We start from the raw sequence: 20,394 nt of genomic DNA on the forward strand, positions 1-20,394 counted from the left end.
TTAACTTTTCTTAATACAGTGCAGTAGTTAATGTTTCTGGATCATTACTCCTCCTAGCTATAAGATACATTTCCCTTTTTTGTTTACATATTTTTATTCCTTTAGTAAGCCATGGCTTTTTAGATGGTTTCTTACAATTATATTTCATTGTTTTCAAATATACTCAACAAAGGTACCACAAAATCGGTTAAATTTTAAATTAGCAACAGATTCCCTGTACAGTTCATTCCAGTCTAACTGTTGCAAGCTTTCCCTAAAATTTTGAATTGTTAAATCATTAACCAAATGCACTATTTTGGAGGACTATTTTGCATTACTGTATGGAGCTATGTCACGTACTGTAATTAGCTATTCTTCATTATCAGACAGACCATTCTTAACAGGAAAAGTTTTTCTTTGATGAAATTTATCTTGCTCTGTAAAAATATTATCTATCAGTGTGCTACTTTACTGTACCAACTGAGTACGAAAATCGATAACTGATGTCAAATTGAAAGAATCAAGTAATACTTCAAGCTCTTTCAGAAAATCTAGATTGAAATCCCCACAAACAATAATTTGCATCCCTCTGCCTTACATATAGCACAACAAAGAACCCAAGTTTTTCAAAAATAGCTGAAAATTTCCCAGTGGGGACCTACACGCAGCTACAATTATAGAAGTACCATTAATTTGTTTAAGCTCACATGTACATTCTTCTATATGTTGCTCTACACAACATTTTTTTGATTTTCAAATTTTTCACACTATGACAGATTTTAACATAAATGGCAACTCCTCCTCTCTCCATAGCATCTCTACTTACATAAGCTGAAAGTTTACACCCGCCTACATTTACGGTTTCGATACCTGTAATTACATTATGTTCAGACAGTCATAGTACAGTACATCTATTCCACCCTTAGTCTTTAAATCTTCTAAACCAACAAGAAGGTTTTTTTTTGTTTTTTTTTTTTTTTAAATATTCTGTTGCATTATACTAACATTATTTTTCTCCATGCTTTTATGAGAGTCTTTTAACGTTCTAACATTATTTTTCACTATACTGTTATGAGAATTTTGTGATATTTTAACATCTCTACTGCCTGCGTGTCTGAGCTTCTCATTAATCTAAGTTCAAATCAAAGTTGGATGATTGGACACTGATCTTAGCCTACAAAAAAAAAGGAGGTACTCCCATGAGTTTCAGTGTGCCCCCCTTAAAGATTTTGCTATCATCCCAGCCAATTTACCCTTCCCTTTCCTATTGAGATGCAGGCCATGTCTTGTTAATTTCCACCTAGCAATACCATCAACAGGAACCAAACCTATGCCTGACAAAGAAACATCTTCCTCAGTTGACTGAGGCAGCAAGGCAAATCTACTGTTTGGGCCAATGACGAATATGTCAGATATGGTCTTCTTTCTGTGACCTGTGTTCTTCGCTACCACATCCCACCTGCCCTCACCCTTCTCCCCCCTTAACCTCAACGGCTCCTCTCTGGCACTATCCAGTCTAGCCTTAAGGGCCCTAATCTTCCCTTCCTGTTCCCCAAACTACAAGCAGAAACATACGTAATTGTCAGGTGTCATTAAAAACCGTAATCCTCTCCAATAAATGCATAAAATCTGTGTAATTGAAGAAAATTAAATGTACAATATAATGTTTATACAATAATTTGTGGTAATCAATTTCATCAGTTCTTAAAAACATCATGGATGTATAACAGCAAGTAAAAACTGATCAAAAAATTTAAACTGGTATCCGCATACAAGGTAATTGAGCTATTTTCTGACACACTACAACCACAAATTATATGTCAAAACATGAGTTTTTGATAAATCTTTGCTTTGTGTTCACCCAGAAAAAAAGCAAAAATTGATGAATATGGTGAATTAAACTGAAAACTGTTACACACAGTGATAGGTGTCGCAATCTAATATGTGGGGGTGTGCGATTTCCTTCTGTAGCCAATGGCAATGCAACATACTCTGGTGATGCGAGCATTTACCTTGTTCATTGTGGTGAAGAATCAAATAAGTTTCACACTACTTTTTCAAACAATGTAAAATCCATGATGGAATGTGTGGTTTCAGTTGCCTGATACTGCAGTCGTATGTGTGAGTTGCGCGCGCGCGTGTGTGTGCGTGTGCGTGTGTGTGTGTGTGTGTGTGTGTGCGCGTGTGCCTATTGTTGACAAAGGCCACTGTCTGAAAGCTTTAAGTGTGAAAATCTTTTAATTGTGCCTATCTGAGACTCAGCATCTTCGCCATATCATCACATTACTTTTAACAAAAGCTGACCTAATCATGATGTAGTGGCACTGCAAAGGCAACCAGAAATGGAGCTATTGATTTGTCGATCGCTATAGCACAGAGTTGATGTTTATGGAAGCGTTAGTGACAGGAGAAGCTCTATTGCAGCGAAAACTCTTTACCAGAACGTGTTTGTTGTTTTCCAACGCATAAAATATTTGTGTCAAGGAAAAATATGAATGTTATTGATCATAATTTCATTTGCAGCTATTTAAGCTGACCTCCTAGGTTCCCACCTAACCACACTCTTGGAAATCATCACATATTCTGAAACAAAGAACCATATATTTGTGAGAAGGCAGAATATGAATTTCATTGCTACTTGTTTGTCTCAGGTATCAAAGATGTCCTCTTAGGTTCCTCCTAACTACACACTTCGAAATCACCACATGTTCGGAAATAAGACAGGTAAATATTTATTTCATCCTTTGATCTCCAATCAAATGGAAACGTTAAATAATACTGAATACTGCAGAACATACAAATATTTAGCAGGATTAGAACCTAACATCTGTAACACACGAAACCACAACTTTATTCATCGTGCTACAGATTAATAATCTAATTTGTCCCTCTCATCTCATCTCAATTATCAAACCTCTTGAAGCCTTATACATTTGATGCTTTATTAACCAACATTTAATGATAAGGGTAATGTGTTAGTGATACATTTTCAATGAGCGCTGCTTTAAAGTGGCACACTGTAGCACACACACTACAAAGGAAATAAATTATCGAAATGCACACAGTTCACACTGGCGTCATTCACATGCACTCACAAAAATCGATAGTCGAAAGCCCACTAGTGACATCATGCGTGTGTGAAGCCTGCTCGACTCTAGTGGCCGAGTAGTCGAAGTGGAGCATTCTGCAGTATTGCCAACATGCGTCATTTGCACTTTGAACTCATTGTTTGCTGCAGTGTAAACACAGGAGGTTTCGTGAAATCACGTACAAACACCCTAGTTTTCCTTCACATGTCATACTTATTATTAACAAGGAATATGAAATAAAGTTAAGCTTGCTGTTATTTCAGTACTTCTCTGTCCCAGCAATCTGTTACATTTAAAACAACCAGTCTGCTGTCACAATGCATCGAACATCATTGAGTACTGCAATAAAGACGAACAAGCCATCTTACAACTGTTCACTGAACATGTCCTGTTAACAGTCGTGACACATATAGCAAATCTAGTAGCCTATGTTGGCTGCAGTCTGTAGAGGCACAATACGTTCCAGATTCTGTCAACAGGCTCCGTGCAGGACTACAGTAAGCAAAATTTACTCACGGCAGTGAAGAGCGTATGAAGTATAACTGTATAAATCAAACCTAAACGGAAGCCACAGTCACTCCATTTGCTATACACTGATCATATCAGCTGTACTTTAGAACAAGTCACGAAGTGAGCTTGCTGTTTATCACTCTATATGCTAGGAGCCACTGCATTAGTGTGACATCACCATGCTATACAGCTATTAGCTGCAGGTGGAAAATAAACATCCAAGATGAAGTAATCTGGTAGTTTTAATCACATTTCAGAGTTTTCCGTTTATTTCATCGTGTAGGCTGTAAACTTTTGCAATTTTTGAGGTGAATGTAAAACGAAAGAACCCTCAAAACTACACTTTCTGATATATAATTTGGGGCAGAAGTGTGTTGGGAAATTGCTGAATTATCTCATACATTATTAGCAGAAGTGATAAAGACTTTTGAATTACATACCCTACAGCACTACTAGTGGCAAAACTCTCTCTCTCTCTCTCTCTCTCTCTCTCTCTCTCTCTCTCTCATTTTTTTTTAAAAAATAATAGGTCTATTATATGGTCCAAAATTATGAAATGTCTTTCTTGTATGTTTATGGAGTTGATATGGGTATGTCAGTTGATGTCATGAGTGTTGATAAAATTGCTGCCTAGGAGGAGGAGAACGAAATTCTCGCACCAACTTTGATTTATAGCTTCTGTGCCTGTTTATTTATACTTTATAATACAATACTTTAGGGATTTTGAATGTTTTGTAGACTATTACGTGTGTTAGTGTAGTGTGGTGGCTGCACTGGCTATTGGGTGATGCAACAAGTCACCAGCCAATAAGAGGTCAATAGCCAGAAATGACCATTTCTGACCAAGCATATGCTTTGACACTCAGGTTTGAACTTAAAAGACTGATGATCGATGCTGTTTCTGAATACGGTACACCCAAAAGACATGCAAAAAGATGAGACTAGGATATAAATGGCACAAGAGAAGGTGGCAGCTGGGCCCCCTCCAAAACACTACACATCTGTTTCACCACTGCTGTGACAATCTAGCAGTAGCTGTGTCATAATTGTGCAGTGAAGCTAAACATTGCAAGTTGTGTAGGCAGTGTGGATTATGTCAGCATTTCCTCTCTCACATCTCCCCTCTCTGTAACAGCCTAAAATATTACCTTAACTCCCCCACCACACCCGATGAAAACTGCCTGTATTTTGTGCCACTTATAACTTGTTCAGTCACATCAAATGTCCATAGGAAGAAAACGGAACAAAGGGAAGAGAGACATCCAGTAAGAACACAGAATTGATGTAAACCTTACTAGGGAGAAGCGTAAAATTATGGAATTTTTAGCTTTGATCTTATGGGTTTTTCACAGGAGCTTCAAATTATTGGCATACGAGGATCACTCCAAAAGAAATGCACACTATTTTTGTAAAAATACAGTTTTCTTTCAGCATGTGTGAAAGTTTTACAGTGTGTAGATACATCCTGCCTGCTTGTTTTCAAACTTAGTTCAACCTGTTCCTATGAGTGGCACTGTCACAGCATGTATTCAAGATGGCTACTGCACTTGACGTTCGTCAGAAGCAATGTGCTGTCATAGAATTCCTGTGCTGTGAAAATGAGACAGTGGGAAACACCCACAAGAGGTTGAAAAAGGGGTATGGAGATGCTGCTGTCAATCGCAGTACAGTTAGTCAGTGGGCAAGCAGGTTACGTGATGAAAGTGGGCACAGCAATATTGAGGATTGTCCTCGCAGTGGCAGGCCTTGTACTGCACACATTCCAGACAATGTACAGAGAGTTAACGAATTGGTGACTGCTGACAGACGCATCACAGTGAACGAATTGTCATGCTACATTGGGATAGGGGAAGGAAGAGTTTGTAGGATACTGAAAGTGTTGGCGTTAAAAAAGGTTTGTGCCAGGTGAGTTCCCAAGATAAATAACAGTGACTCACAAAGAAACAAGAAAAACGGTGTGCAGCGAACGTTTGGAACTGTACGAGAATGGTGGAGATGAATTTCTTGGAAAAATTGTGACAGGTGATGAAACATGGCTCCAACATTTTTCACCAGAGACGAAGAGGCAATCGATGGAGTGGCATCATGCAAATTCACCCAAAACAACAACAAAATTTCAAAACCACACATTCTGCTGGAAAAGTTATGGCTACAGTGTTTTTCGATTCCGAAGGACTCTTGCTTGTGGACATCATGCCAAGTGGAACCACCATAAATTCTGATGCATATGTGGCAACACTGACGAAACTTCAAGCTCGACTAAGTCGTGTTCGACCACATCGGCAAAAACAGGATTTTTTACTGTTGCACGACAATGCACAGCCCCATGTCAGCCAAAAAACCATGGAAGCAATCACAAAACTCGGATGGACAACACTGAAACACCCGCCTTACAGTCCTGACCTGGCTCCATGTGACTATCATCTCTTTGGGAAACTGAAAGACTCTCTTCGTGGAACAAGGTTTGAAGATGATGACTCCCTTGTGCACGCTGCGAAACAGTGGCTCCAACATGTTGGTCCAGAATTTTACTGTGCGGGTATACAGGCGCTGGTTCCAAGATGGTGTTAGGCAGTTGAGAGGGATGGAAATTATGTGGAGAAATGAAAATATTGTTCCTAAAGGATGTATCTACACACTGCAAAGCTTTCAAACATGTAGAATAAAAGATGGATTTAAAAAAAAAAAATAGTGTGCATTTCTTTTGGAGTGACCCTCGTACAATCACAAAAAACGTAAAACTGAAGTTCCACTATTGTTCTATTCAGAAAGCAAAAGAAAATGAATGAATGTGAAATACTTTTGGAGGCTTCACACTATGATTATTCAAATGTTCCTACTGAGACTGAAGATCCAGATAACTGTGTGAATCGAGTCCTGAATGACCAAGTAAGCGAGCACAAAATACGAGATGGGGCAAGCACACCCTTACTGTATAAGCTGCCCACACTAGTTCTAGTGACCAAGCATAGAAGCCGTGACCGAATAGTTAGCACGTGTAATTATCCGTGTGAGACTGCAGCCAGTACAGGCTTCTCATTTGTGGTGTGTCTCTCTCTCTCTCTCTCTCTCTCTCTCTCTCTCTAATCATGCAGTGTGAGGAAGCCAGTGCAGTAAGACATAAGACTGAAACCAATGTTTACACACTGAAGAAACGGAAGGAGTACATTTCTGTTGGTTGTAGACGAAAACAGCACGTCTACTGGGTACGTATCGTGCATAAACTGCTCCACATTATTGTGTTTCCAGTCGGGGAACCATTCATTTAAAGAAATACAGTTGCAAGAAACCTCACAAAGATACAGCTCCTTCAGGGATACTGGCAGTAATAAAAAATAGTATTACAGCAAAGTGTGTTGCATTGTGTGCTAAAGATCTGAGACCTTTTCATGCTATTTCCGGTTAAGGCTTCAGAGAACTAGGCCAAGAATTAATACATCTAGGTGTGCATTATTTAGAAGTTAACATAGCAGATGTCATGCCACATCCCTGTACTATAAGCAGACATGTCAAAGAACAAGCTGATGCAATACGAAACAGCATAATGCTTTCTGTTAGTGTGGAAGTTATTAATAAAACATGTGCTGTGGCAGTTGATGCGTGGACTGATTCGCATAATCAGGCACACTATTTGATGCTTACAGCACATTACATTAGCACAGATTGGTCTCTTGTGTACAATGTTTTATTTAGAACAAAACTCCCAGATGTCAAGAAGACGGAAGTAAATATTATGAAAGAAATTGAAGAGAGAGTGGCTGATTGGGACATTTCGCCGGACATGTTGCACAGTTTTATTTTTGTCTCTGACCAGGGTGCCAATGTAACAAAGGCTTTGGAAAATCATGAAAGGATTCCTTGTGCTGCTCATTGTGTAAACACAGCACTCAGTCATACTTCGATGAAGATAACTTTTTGTTAAATCTTGCCAGAACATTGCATCCACAATAAATACTGCAAAATGCATTGTTAGGTATATTAAGAACAGTGGCCTTTGCTCGTCTTTGAAATCATCGTTGAAACAAGAGGTCTGCACTCGCTGGAACAGCTTGTACACTATGCTAGAATCCTTACACACTCAGTATAACAAAGTTGCTGCTTTGCTGATGGAAAAGAACTCCGCACGGATATGATAATTAGCTTGCAGGAAAAACTGCGCATTTTCTGAGACCATTTAAAGAGGCCACAGATGAATTAGAAGGCGAAAAAGAACCGACAATCCAGTTAGTTAGTTCTTTGGTTTCACAAACTGCAACAGATTTGCAGTGTCAATGACACTGACTGTCAGGTGGGTAATTACTGCAGTTAAAAGCACTATTTCATTATGATACGCGATAGATTTATAATTAACTAGCGTAATTGATCTGTACTAACATATGTATTTTTTAACAGGATGTACAAAGGATTAAAAATCGAGCCTTGACTTTCGTTTGTGAGAAGATTGTGATCACTTCCAGACATAAAATTGCTCCGTTTCTTTGGCCGTACTTCCGTGATCTTAATATGCTTGAAATAAATGAAAAGAAGGAAATTCTTAGCAATGTGTGACAGATGTGTGCTACTAACACAGGTACAACATGCAATCATTAACATAATCGTTTTTTCATAGTTAGTGGATAGTGTAATATAGAGAAACGGGAATGCTATAATTCGTATAATATTTCATTAACGTGAAACCCCTCATTTTTACGGGACCGTTTCGATGATTTTCACATCAGTTCTGTATCACTTGTCTCTTTTGCTTACTATCATAGATCTTTCAAGTACTGTGTCATCACCACCCAGAAAGAGGGATGGTTTCAAGGAATGGAGAAACAACAGATCATCCGCAGCAGATGAATGCATCTTAATGCACCCCGGAATGATGATGAAATCTTAAAGTGGTGGTACAGACATTAAACAGATCTGCTGCCAGGTCTGGCTGCAGTTGCAAGACGTGTTTTATGTATCCCAGCAACAAGCGCACCTAGTGAAAGATGCTTTAGGAAAGCCAGCATGTTACTAACAAATCGCCGTAGCCAATTAAATCCCGAACGTGTTATTGTTGATCAGCAGTGAATCACTAACTATAATTATGTTTCTGTTGCAAACAAGTGAAAAGTATGACAAGTTACGTCTGTAAATGTTTAATGTTGTTTGTATGCTTTCTTTATGAAGATGGTTGTCTTCTAGATTACAGGGACAGCACATATTTAATGTTTCCTATTAATGAAAGGGAAAATATATCTTCTGTTTGGAAATGAGACTCGTCTTCTATCCGCGATTGTATTGAAATATAATTTTAGTTTCCAAATACTTTATGAATTTAGCTGTGTCACGTACCCATTCTTGGAAACGTTACTTTTCTATTGAGAGAGAGAGAGAGAGAGAGAGAGAGAGAGAGAGAGAGACACAGACAAATATGTTTTTGTGTGTGTGTGTGTGTGTGTGTGTGTGTGTGTGTGTGTGTGTGTGCACTCTATGTGAATGACTGTTTTTATGGTACTGGGGAGGATTTTGTTGACAGTGACATAATTAAAACTGTAAAGAAGCGTGCAGTGCAGCATTTTCAAGTGACTCCGACAATAATGAAGAAGGTGACACTGTTCTTATGAATTATTCATTTTGTCAAATGTTAACCCTTTTGAGACTGGAGCCACCTTGAATGTATAAATGTTCTCAATACAATGACTTATCTTCTCTACTGTATATCTCTGTATTCACTACACTGTTTAGTTCATCTATCGCCTAATATGCTGAGACAGTGACAAGGTAAAATAATGGACTCTGACAGAAGCTGTCTTCCAATAACAATGTATCCACCCTGTTATAGAATTTCTGTGGTCGGTCTGAATCACTTCAACCAAACACCAGCACTGTGCCTTCCAACGACACAGTAGTCTCTCACCTGAATGGTTCTCTCAAAACATTTCTAAATGGAAAGGCTAATGGATGCTTATTGCTATATTTTATATTCTGCAAATATCTCATATCACTTCACCCACCATATATACAGAAGGAAACAATACTGTGACAAAATTTCTGTTGTTGTTCAGGGATATATTCTGAGTATTTTGATATCACAACACCTGTAGTCACTGGTGCCTTGTTAGAGGGTATTCAGGTCGGTGCTTTTTTTTGTGTGTGTGTGTGTGTGTGTGTGTGTGTGTGTGTATCTTTATCCATTCATTCATCGCACTCTTTGACATCAGAAAAGCCGACTTTATTCTTCGATCTCAACTTGCATTCCGTACTGCTGAGTTCTTCTTCTTCTTTTTTCCGTGGTTGCATTAGTTGTTCTTTAACAGCGATACACAGAAGTACGGATAGGTTTATCAATGGAAAGTTCGTCAAAATGCACCTTGTGTATGGTTTCACTGAACGCAATGGAAGAGGGGCACAACAATGACACTATCCCGAGATGTTTGACAACTGACGGTAACACCATTTCACAACTTTTGTATCTCAGATTTGTGCATTACTCTGTGTTTAGTGTTGTACGTTCTAGATTTTTTTTTTCTTTTTTTTACTTTTGCTAAGGTATTTTCCCATAAAAAAGGTAACTGGGGCGACAAACTGAATAAATCATAATTACATCATTACTCTGTAACAAGGCACCATAGACCATGGTCCCTCGTACCAAAATACTAACATTCCAAAACAACCTATGAAATTTTGTCAATGGGTTTCTGCATATTTAAACAAATATCTACAAATCTCTAACAATAATGTATTATTATCTGTCTGTTCAGTAAGTACATCCACCAAATCCTACATCACAGAAGTTCTGTTTTACAGCTTCTTTTTCCGTCTCAGTTTTTTGTGTAAATTCAACGAAGGCTAGTCAAAAACTACATGGGTAATTTTTTGTTTGTTTTGAGGTGCATGCCTGCAGTCCTTGCAAACACTGAAATTTCCAGTGCGGCAGTACTGTAACACCCCGAAATCAAAATGGCACAGCTCATCTTCGTCTTCACTATCAATGGTCTGTGTCAATATTTTTTCTTCTTCTTTCTCCTCCCCCCCCCCCCCCCTCCCCCCTCTAGCGGCGTGCTATGGTACAGTGGTGTGAGGACTTCCTTACATATAATGGCTACATGCACTTACCTGCAAAAAAAATTACATATATCTTTCTTTGTTGCTGTGATAATTAAAACTATGTTCATTTCTTGTAGTCAGTACCACAAACAGTTCAAATGCAATTAACCTTCCAGCTGCCAAGTCAGCACTTCTTGCTAGTAGGGAGCGCTGATATCTTGTAAGGCGGCGCTCTGTGGTATACTCCTCCATCCGTTGCTCATGCTCTGCACTTTGCGCCTCCTTCAACATACAATGATACTTCTGAATGAGAGAAAGTAAACATGTAACTCACAATAAACAGATGCCAAATTGCATGCAGATAGGCATATGGAAATGTATTCTCTACCACACATCTTATAATGTTACACAGTGTGTATGCAAATATAATTGTAACAATATGAAATGCCCAGCTAGAAAGAGTAAAGGCACTGTTACTCTGTATATGTCCAATAATTCAGTGGTCAGTGGCAGAAAATACAGAGAAAACATAGTCAATTCCAAGTTCCAAAGAACTAGAACACTGCTTTTACTTTAAAAAAAAAAAAAAAAATAAGAAAAAGAAGGGGGAATGTTACTGAAACATTTTTTCACTGTTGAGATAATTACCATACAATCTCTTTCATCCTTATGTATGAGCACAAATTTTTGTAAGGAAAAAAGGTACCAAAAATTACAAAAGCTGGAATAACAAACTTAATGGAACTACTAACTGCTATAGCAAAATTTATCAGATTTTCGCAAACTTTCCTAAAAAAACTATCAGGAGATAAAAGCTAGTAAAAGGTACAAACTCTTAACAAAGGAGTAAAGGTAACCATTTAATGTGTAGATGAGGTGCTGAGCTGTCAACAAGTACATAAAGTAAATGGAGAATGTTGCAGCACTTCCACAATGTGTCCCTGTATAGGGTTAAATAACAAGGCCCCCCCCCTCCACACACACACACACACACACACACACACACACACACACACACACAACTATTGTGCCAGCCAACTACAACTACGTTATCCACTCCTCAACCCCCCCCCCCCCCCCCCAAACACACACACTAAACTATCGTGCCAGCCAACTACATTATATCTGCAATGCAGTTCGACTTCGCGAATATTCACTGTATTAATACATCATTTATTCATAAAAGAAGTACTGTGTTACATTAACACTTTTGCACAGTTGTGATAATTACAACTGAATTTCCTTATGGATTTGAAAATGGAAAGAAAAATGTATCAATGAATTATGAGGATGGGAATATAACATGTAAGTGGGCTAATTACAGTTACACAGCAATGTATCTGATTGAATTCAGAATCGCAATGATGTAGTCAGCCATGACAATGTCGGGTGTTGGGTGTGTGTGTGTGTGTGTGTGTGTGTTTGTGTGTGTACATAATACAAAATTTATATTTTAAACTTTGCAACCAAATTACTAGTGCAGTGTAAAGATAATCTAGAAATAGTATAACAAAAGCAAACTTACAGATCTTGCAGCTGTGGACTCCTGGTGCTGTGATGTGGATTTGCTGCCACGTTTCTTTGGAGAAGTTGACTCCATTATTACAGAACTGGTCTTTTTTCGCCTCGTTCGAGGGAGTGAAACTATATCAGACACATCATCCATCAGAGGTGGTTCACTTTGTATTGAGGACAACCTTCTGAATCCTGCCCTTGTGACAATCGGACTATTCATCCACTCTTGTATTGAGTTACGTATGTCGTCTGACACTGATTCATTAGGCAGCTCTGGTATGTCACTAATAATCTGCCCTTTCCCAACATTTGGAGAGTTGTCAATGTTGTTCTTATGACCCTTACTAGTTGTATGAGAATTGTCAGCCTCATCTGAAATACGCAAAATATCATGATGACAATGAATTCTCTTACTCCATACTATACTGAGTGTATGAGACAATTTAAAGTAGTGTGCTCAGTTTAGTTTAACTATGACTTGGCAGGTTAAAACCAATCAATCTTTTTGCTGTTTGCTATTGTAAGTACAGTTTGCCTGTCTATAAAAGATTTAACAGCTGAAACAATGCAGTATGTCAAATTCATCTCCTATCTATTAAAATTACATGTCAACAGCCTTAATTTTACACTCAACAAACATTTGCAGATGACAAAAAAAAAGGTGGGCCTCACATGATTTGAAAGTGGACTGCAAAGGCTTGATAACTAATCAGTTACAAAAAAGGCAGCAAGTGAAATGTTTTGCTTTAAAGTCTGGTAATATTAGTCCAAAATGTATGGGACTAATCAAAAATAGACGAGAACAGCTAACACAACATTTCGGTAACTAAATAAACAATTCACGAACTTGTGCTTATCTCTAAATTTTGTTCCAATATGTTTCTTAATTACATCAAATCTCAACTGTCAACTTTCCCTACACCTTTTTAACGGGAAAAATAAAAAATTATGCTAAGATCTACTGTATGCTGAGAATGTAAATGAATCTTTACACAATAGTGCCAACAATAAGCGAAGGTTATAGTGCCAGCTAGATTAGGCAAGAAACTTCACACGATAACCTACAGGCAAGATATGAAACTTCAGTGCTGTTATTTCAAACTATCTTTGGTTACCCCTCTCCCCCATATGCAACTAATAAATTACCTTTAGACTGAGAAACTTTATCAGTAAAAGTTTCAGTAACAACAGATGGGCCTGTTGAATTGTTAAGTGAATCAGTAGAACGTGTCTTCTTTGTCCTCAGTCTCCCTAACATCTCCACATTAGCTGGGGGCTCACTACTGCATCTTGAGAGTTTTCTTTCTGTCAGTCCCTTCCGGGACCTTTTCTTATTTGTGTTGTCACAATCAGCTGTTCCACTGATGTAAGGAGGTTCTACTGCACTAACAGCTTCTGAAACTTTGCAACCTCCAGTGGAAATGGACTGAATATCCACATATTCAGTTTCCTTTGCTTTTTCTGTCGCATCTGTGGAGCTATTATCTCTCAGTTTTGGATCAGTATCTGCAATGCTCTCATGTTCTGCTGACAGAGTTTGGTTCATTTCTGCTCCATCTCCGCAATCTTCACCAGAATGCTGAAGATCGACATTTTGACTTTCGGTGTCCGGGTCCTTCAGCGAAATAGCTGCCGTAGCTACCTCTTCGGCAGTGTCACTCTCAGGATCAAGTAGAGGATCAAAGTCCACACTTGATGTGCGGCTGTCACCGACACATTTCCTTTCATCTGCTGCTGCCTCACTGTCTGAATCACTGCTAGTTGAAGATGAAGAACTGCTGATGAGTACGATGGATGCCGAAGAGGAGGAGGCAGATTCTACATCAACAGCTGACACATCATCAGCTACCACTGGTTCATCATCTGCTTCATCGGAGTCCTCTTCCTCTTCAACGGCGCTGGCATGCCAGTCTTCATCGTCGTCGTCATCGTCAATATTATCAGCATCACTATCAGCTACAGGAGGACACTTTTCCTCTTTATCTTCAAGATCAGTGTGACATCGCCCTGAAATGCTTCCTGTAATAGATAAAAGTGTGTCATCAATTTCTCTCACAATGTTATCTCTAAAACTTCATTACTTCATTTACACTTTAATGCAGCATTACATCAATCAATCTCGTGCACACATCACACATTTTTATAAAACTGATACATATATGAAATGTTTGACGGTATATAGTAACTATTTTGTAGTTTGTAGTATAGACGTTTGGCATGTTTCACTCAAATTAAACACATGCACAATTGTAATTGATTACAGAGAGAGATTTTCATTCCCATGTTGGTACTCCAGTTGCTATGTGTTTAACCACCGTCATTTTTGGTTTGAAGTTCAAGTTGTGAAGTTGTGTTTGTGTTTACACAACCAAATGTTTCAATTACAGTTCTGATTTGTTGGCCAGTTTTATGGTATTGTTTAAGCATGCTGCATCTCTTTACAAATGGTGACAACACCAATTAGATACTGGTGTACAGATAACTCCGAGGCTACTGTCAGAGAGCACAGTAGAAAAGTTCATAAGATAGTACCTGAGGCAAGTGCATTAATTTTGTTATTTTCACTGAGCTGAGTGAGATTCATACAATGCCAAGAAGTCATAGTTCATCAGAATGTGCAAATAAACAAAGTACAGATGAAGTAGAAGGCATTTAGTTGGGAGAATGTAGTCCTTCAAAAAGCACAGGCAGAATATTTACAAGTGTGTGTTTCATGTACAATAATATGGGTGTAATTACATATGCACAGCCTTTATCCATATCATTTACAATGGATTCAACACCTCTGAGGAAGAGATGAATGTAGACAATTGGAATTTCGTTGTTGGTTAATTGAAAATCATCAAGTAGCATCATTAGCACTGTTTCATTCTGATGATGTCACTAACACTTTTTACTTAAATCCATGGTCTAACAAAAGTCCACATGCCTTCATGGAGACATTTTTAAGAACGTTTCCCCATAAATGTGTGCTGTGATATGATAGCCAATCATTTGATAGGGTCTGTCATGTTACTTCATTGCCTTACATGGATTGTTATCTAGCCATTCTTGCAACGAAGCTTCTAGCATTACTGGAAGAAGTTCCTTTGGTGAAAATGTTGGCTGTGTCCTTCCACATGGTGTGAGCGCTCTGCATTCTTAGCATTATGTGCAGTATTGCTCTCATAAAAGAACACCAATACAACATCTGAAGAGTTACGCTGATGATGTGAAGAGAATTATAAAGTGTATTGATACTGGAGCTGGAACTGATGGCTGTCAACTCTGTAAACAATCATTTGCCTTTGCCTACAACCTTCTGAGAATATTTGTTTGGTTTATATTTGAACAGGCTTATGTTACCAATAAAACAGACACTTTATATGGAATGTGTTATTAAAACTGTCTTATTACCCCCTCCTAGACTGTTTACAATTCCTGCCAAGACATGATGTATATTAACACAATGAACATCAAAAGAATGAAAACTCATGTGCTGCACACCACCACATTTTCAGTGGACACTCCACACATACAACTATTACTGAATTTCTCCAAGACCACAAAACAATTGCACCCTCTGGTATCAGTGAAGCACATCACAGTACATCATATACTTACGACACCAGGTCCACCACCAGTTTATGTGCATCCTAGGTGTCTAATGCCAGAAAAATTAAAAATAATGAAGCACGAATTCTGTGGCATGCTGACAACGTATCTGTCGAGCCTCTAGCAGCAGCTGGGCAGCCCAGGTACATGAAGAAGAAGAGAGGAATAATGGATAGCGCCCATGTGGTGATTACCACAAATTGAATGCAAGGATGATTCCTGATCAGCATCCAGTGCCACACACAGAAGACCATGTTTTCAACATACACAGTAGGAAAATACTCTCTATACTGGCTCAGTGTAAGCATACTATTACATTCCTGTCAAACGAGAAGTCATAAATGAAACAGCTGTAACAATGCCCTTAAGATAATGTAATGTGGCACAGACATTTCAATGCTTTATGAATGAAATTGCGATTGGCAGCACTAATGCCTGCCTGTAGCTATGTTGTGTTACTAGTAAAAATAGACAATTAGCATAGAGTAAAGTGATTGTGTGAAATGTGTTTTATACTCTAGTTCATTCCTAAGTATCTCCTTTATTTGAGGTTTTTTATTTAAATCGCCACATAAAATCTATTTTGTATTTAAATCGCCACATAAAATCTAATCACGCGTCATAGGCAGTATTTAGTTGATAGTAAACATTGTCTAATATCAAGTAATACTCATGATAAGTAGTAATTAAAGGTAACTTTTTATTGAGAATACATTAATTAACAGATACTGTGACTTAAACGAGTGCAGAGTTCTTTCTTTTAAGCAGAAATAATTAACTTTTTACATTATATCGTACACCTGAAACGCTAACCTGTAGGCCAAATTTTTGCAGCTTGTAAATAATGAAAACTTGTGCAGTGTTAAGTGATTCAATTTTATTTTTATGCACTTAATCTGTGTTTCAATGAATGATAATTGGCATGTAGCGAGTGGTAGACATAGACTGTGGGTTGGAATTCCATTGGGGTGACTAGTGGGGGAACTCGAGGAGCCTCTCCCATGAAACTACAGGCTGTGGAAGAGGGAAAAAAGGGGGAGGGGAGGGGAGGGGAGGGTGGGTGGGGTGGGTAAAGGTAACAAGTAATGGGTGAAAGGGGGACAGCTGTTTCAACTTAACCTACATTTGAGTTTACAGTCTCTAATTAATTTGAATTATTAGCAGGAGGACAGGGTTGGGGGTGGGAAGAGGCTCATCCAGGTCACAGGAGGGTGCAGCAGACTTACATTAAAGAAATTCAGTTTAGGTCGGTACCAAAAGGGTACGAAGAACAGTGTCTTATTGCTAGGTAGTAGCTATCTAAGGGGTATGGCCAGATGGTACAGGACAAATTAGAAACAAGGTAACAGGTCACAAGTGTTGCGAAGCCAAGGTGCCAGAGGACACAGGAAATTTGTGTAAAGATTATGGGAAAGAGGGTCAGGTTATCACAGTAGCGGTGCAGGGAACAGCCTGGCTAAAGGCAGAAATTTAAGTACTAGAAGTGACCAGGAAAGAATAAGAGGAGCATCAACACACACACACACACACACACACACACACACGAGAGTATTGTGGAGGTACAACAGTATCATGGGCAGCACTGGGTTAAAACTGCTGAGAGTCAAGTGAAAACGAATTGATTACGCTTCTGCTGACTGAAATAAAATCTTACGAGTGCAGTGCCTGTTGCTACAATAGGGAGATGGGGATGCATTAGACATGCCCTTCATTTGATTAAGAGAAGGAAGATAGGCTGGCTGAGCTTCTTGCAGAAAATGTATGGAGAAGTTAGAACCACACAAAACAAGATATCTCTGGTTGTTGGTGTCAGAGTGTTACCTTCTATGGGTTAGAATCAAGATTATGTTATGAAAGAAGTTAAAATAACAGGCTGTCTTTCCTTTATTTTATATAATAATGAAAAATAGTTCACTGTTAATTGCATATAATAATGAAAAATAGTTCACTGTTAAATGTAACTGCCTATACATCACTACTAGGAAATTATGAACTGTTTATGAGGAACTCAGATTCCTAATTGTCAGACATCACTCATCTGTCCTCACCCCGCTCTCCCAGCCCCCCTCCCTATCTCACTCCTAATCCTCTGTAGTGACTCCAAAGTAGAATTTCCATCAGAGGAAAATATCTGGAAAAAAACTTTCTGCCCTTCATCTCCAGGAGCAAAAACATTGCTTACTGGTGTTAAAACACACCATCCCATTTAACTCCATAAGTAGTGACAAATGAGTAAATGACTGGTAATTTTAGTTGAGTTGATGGCCTAAGGACACTAAATCATAGTAGAAACAATGTTTTATTTGGAGATGAAAAAGTAATTTCTCAAACATTTTGACTTTTTCATAGCAGTACTCTACTAGTAGCTTGAAATGTAGACGTCACGTCAATATACTACTTTCCTGTGTGGCACATAATTTTATCAAGGAAAAGGTAGTTACATAGTTCACATCCTGCATAACTGTGGTTGTATCCGATGAAACCACAACATTAAAAGTTACATTCAACATCGATGAAGCTTAACTCTAAAGAAGAGAGTGTATTATGCATTAAACTGAAAACAACTTTATTAAGTGTAGCACAAGATCTAGAAATTAGTTGAAGGATTTAGCACTTCACATTTTAACATGGTTTTTTCACGAGAATGAGAAAGGGAGGGAAACTGATGGGAGATAAAAGTTACTCCAAACTACAATATGTAGATGGTGAAATAAAAACCAAATACAAAGATATATCCCTAAGCATGTGAAACTGAAAATGAGAAATGATACACAGCGCATGTAAAGAAGGCTCTGTATGTATTTCCTTTTTACATCTATGTTTTTGATGGCCATTTAATGAAATGCAATTTATTGTACATTTTTTAATGCCATATACATATATCAGACAGGCAAAATATCTTCAAACCCCAAGAAGAAAGTAATAATTCAACTTAAAAAATAAATTTAAAAAAAGCAGGTGCTGGAAGATCTGAAAATTACCAAACTAGAAGTTTAATAAGTTATGGCTCCAAAAACACTGGCATGAATTATTTATAGAAGAATACAGAAGCTGTAGACACCAACCTCTGAGGATATTCAGTTTGGATTCCAAAGAAATGTAGAAATACATGAGGCAACACTAAAACTACAATTTACCTTAGAAGATAGGTTGAAGACAGGCAAACCTACATTTGTAGATTTAGAGAAATGTTTTTGACAATGCCGACAGGACGGACTACATTCAAAATGGGGTAGAGATAAAACACAGGTCGTGAAAGGTTATCCACAACTTATAGAGAAACCAAACTGCAGTTACAAGAGGCGAAGGAAATGGAGGCAGTAGTTGAGGAGTGAGAGACATGGTTATGAACTACCCATGATGTTGCTAAATTTGTACATTGAGCAAACTGTGAAAGAAACCAAGGAGAAATTTGAAAAGGTAATTAAAGACCAAGGAGAAGAAATAAAACAATTGAGGTTTGATTATGACACTGTACTTCTGTCAGAGATGGATTGTAGTCTTCAGTCCAGAGAATGATTTGATGCATCTCTCCATGCTACTCTATCCTGTACAAGCTTTTACATCTCCCAGTACCTACTGCAACATACATCCTTCTGGATCTGCTTAGTGTATTCTTCTCTTGGTCCCTCTCTATGACTTTTACCCTCCAGTCTACCCTCCAATACTAAATTGGTGATCCCTTGATGCCTCAGAACATGTCCTACCAACCGATCCCTTTTCCTAGTCAAATTGTGCCATAAATTTCTCTTTGTCCCAATTTTATTCAATACCTCCTCATTAGTTATGTGATCTACCCATCTAATCTTCAGCATTCTTCTGTAGCACCACATTTCAAAAGCTTCTTTCTCTTCTTGTCTAAACTATTTATCATCCACATTTCACTTCCACACATGGTTACACTTCATACAAATACTTTCAGAAACGACTTCCTGACACTTAAATCCATACTCGATGTTAACAAATTTCTCTTCTTCAGAAACGCTTTCCTTGCCATTGCCAGTCTACATTTTATATCCTCTCTACTTCGACCATCATCAGTTATTTTGCTCCCCAAATAGCAAAACTCCTTTACTACTTTAAGTGCCTCATTTCCTAATCTAATTCCCTCAGCATCACCCGACTTAATTAGACTACATTCCATTATCCTCGTTTTGCTTTTGTTGATGTTCACCTTATATCCTCCTTTCAAGACACTGTCCATTCCATTCAACCAGTCTTCCAGGTCCTTTGCTGTCTCTGACAGAATTACAATGTCATCGGCAAACCTCAAAGTTTTTATTTCTTCTCCATGGATTTTAATACCTGCTCCGAACTTTTCTTTTGTTTCCTTTATTGCTTGCTCAATATACAGATTGAATAACAATGGGGATAGGCTACAACCCTGTCTCTCTCCCTTCCAACCACTGCTCCAGTTTCACGCCCCTCGACTCCTTATAACTGCCATCTGCTTTCTGTACAAATTGTAAATAGCCTTTCGCTCCCTGTATTTTACCCCTGCCACCTACAGAATTTGAAAAAGATTATTCCAGTCAACATTGTCAAAGATTTCAGTAAGTCTACAAGTGCTAGAAACGTAGGTTTGCCTTTCCTTAATCTATCTTCTAAGATAGGTCATAGGGTCAGTATTGCCTCACGTGTTCCAACATTTCTACGGAATCCAAACTGATCTTCCCCGAGGTCGGCTTCT

At 38.3% G+C, this 20,394-nt stretch overlaps 1 protein-coding gene across 1 annotated transcript in view; it reads right to left on the reverse strand.

The window, feature by feature from the left end:
* LOC124605114 (platelet binding protein GspB-like) overlaps positions 1-20,394 on the reverse strand; it is a 298,012-nt gene that overhangs the window by 57,322 nt on the left and 220,296 nt on the right. Inside the window, exons 24-26 of the mRNA XM_047136572.1 lie at positions 13,257-14,129; positions 12,121-12,482; positions 10,765-10,877 (exon numbers count right to left, since the gene is read on the reverse strand). Of these exons, the coding sequence (XP_046992528.1) occupies positions 10,765-10,877; positions 12,121-12,482; positions 13,257-14,129 (1,348 nt within the window). The remainder of the gene's footprint in view (positions 1-10,764; positions 10,878-12,120; positions 12,483-13,256; positions 14,130-20,394) is intronic.

The sequence above is a fragment of the Schistocerca americana genome, chromosome 3 (assembly GCF_021461395.2).
Source record: "Schistocerca americana isolate TAMUIC-IGC-003095 chromosome 3, iqSchAmer2.1, whole genome shotgun sequence".
Lineage (NCBI taxonomy): Eukaryota > Metazoa > Arthropoda > Insecta > Orthoptera > Acrididae > Schistocerca > Schistocerca americana.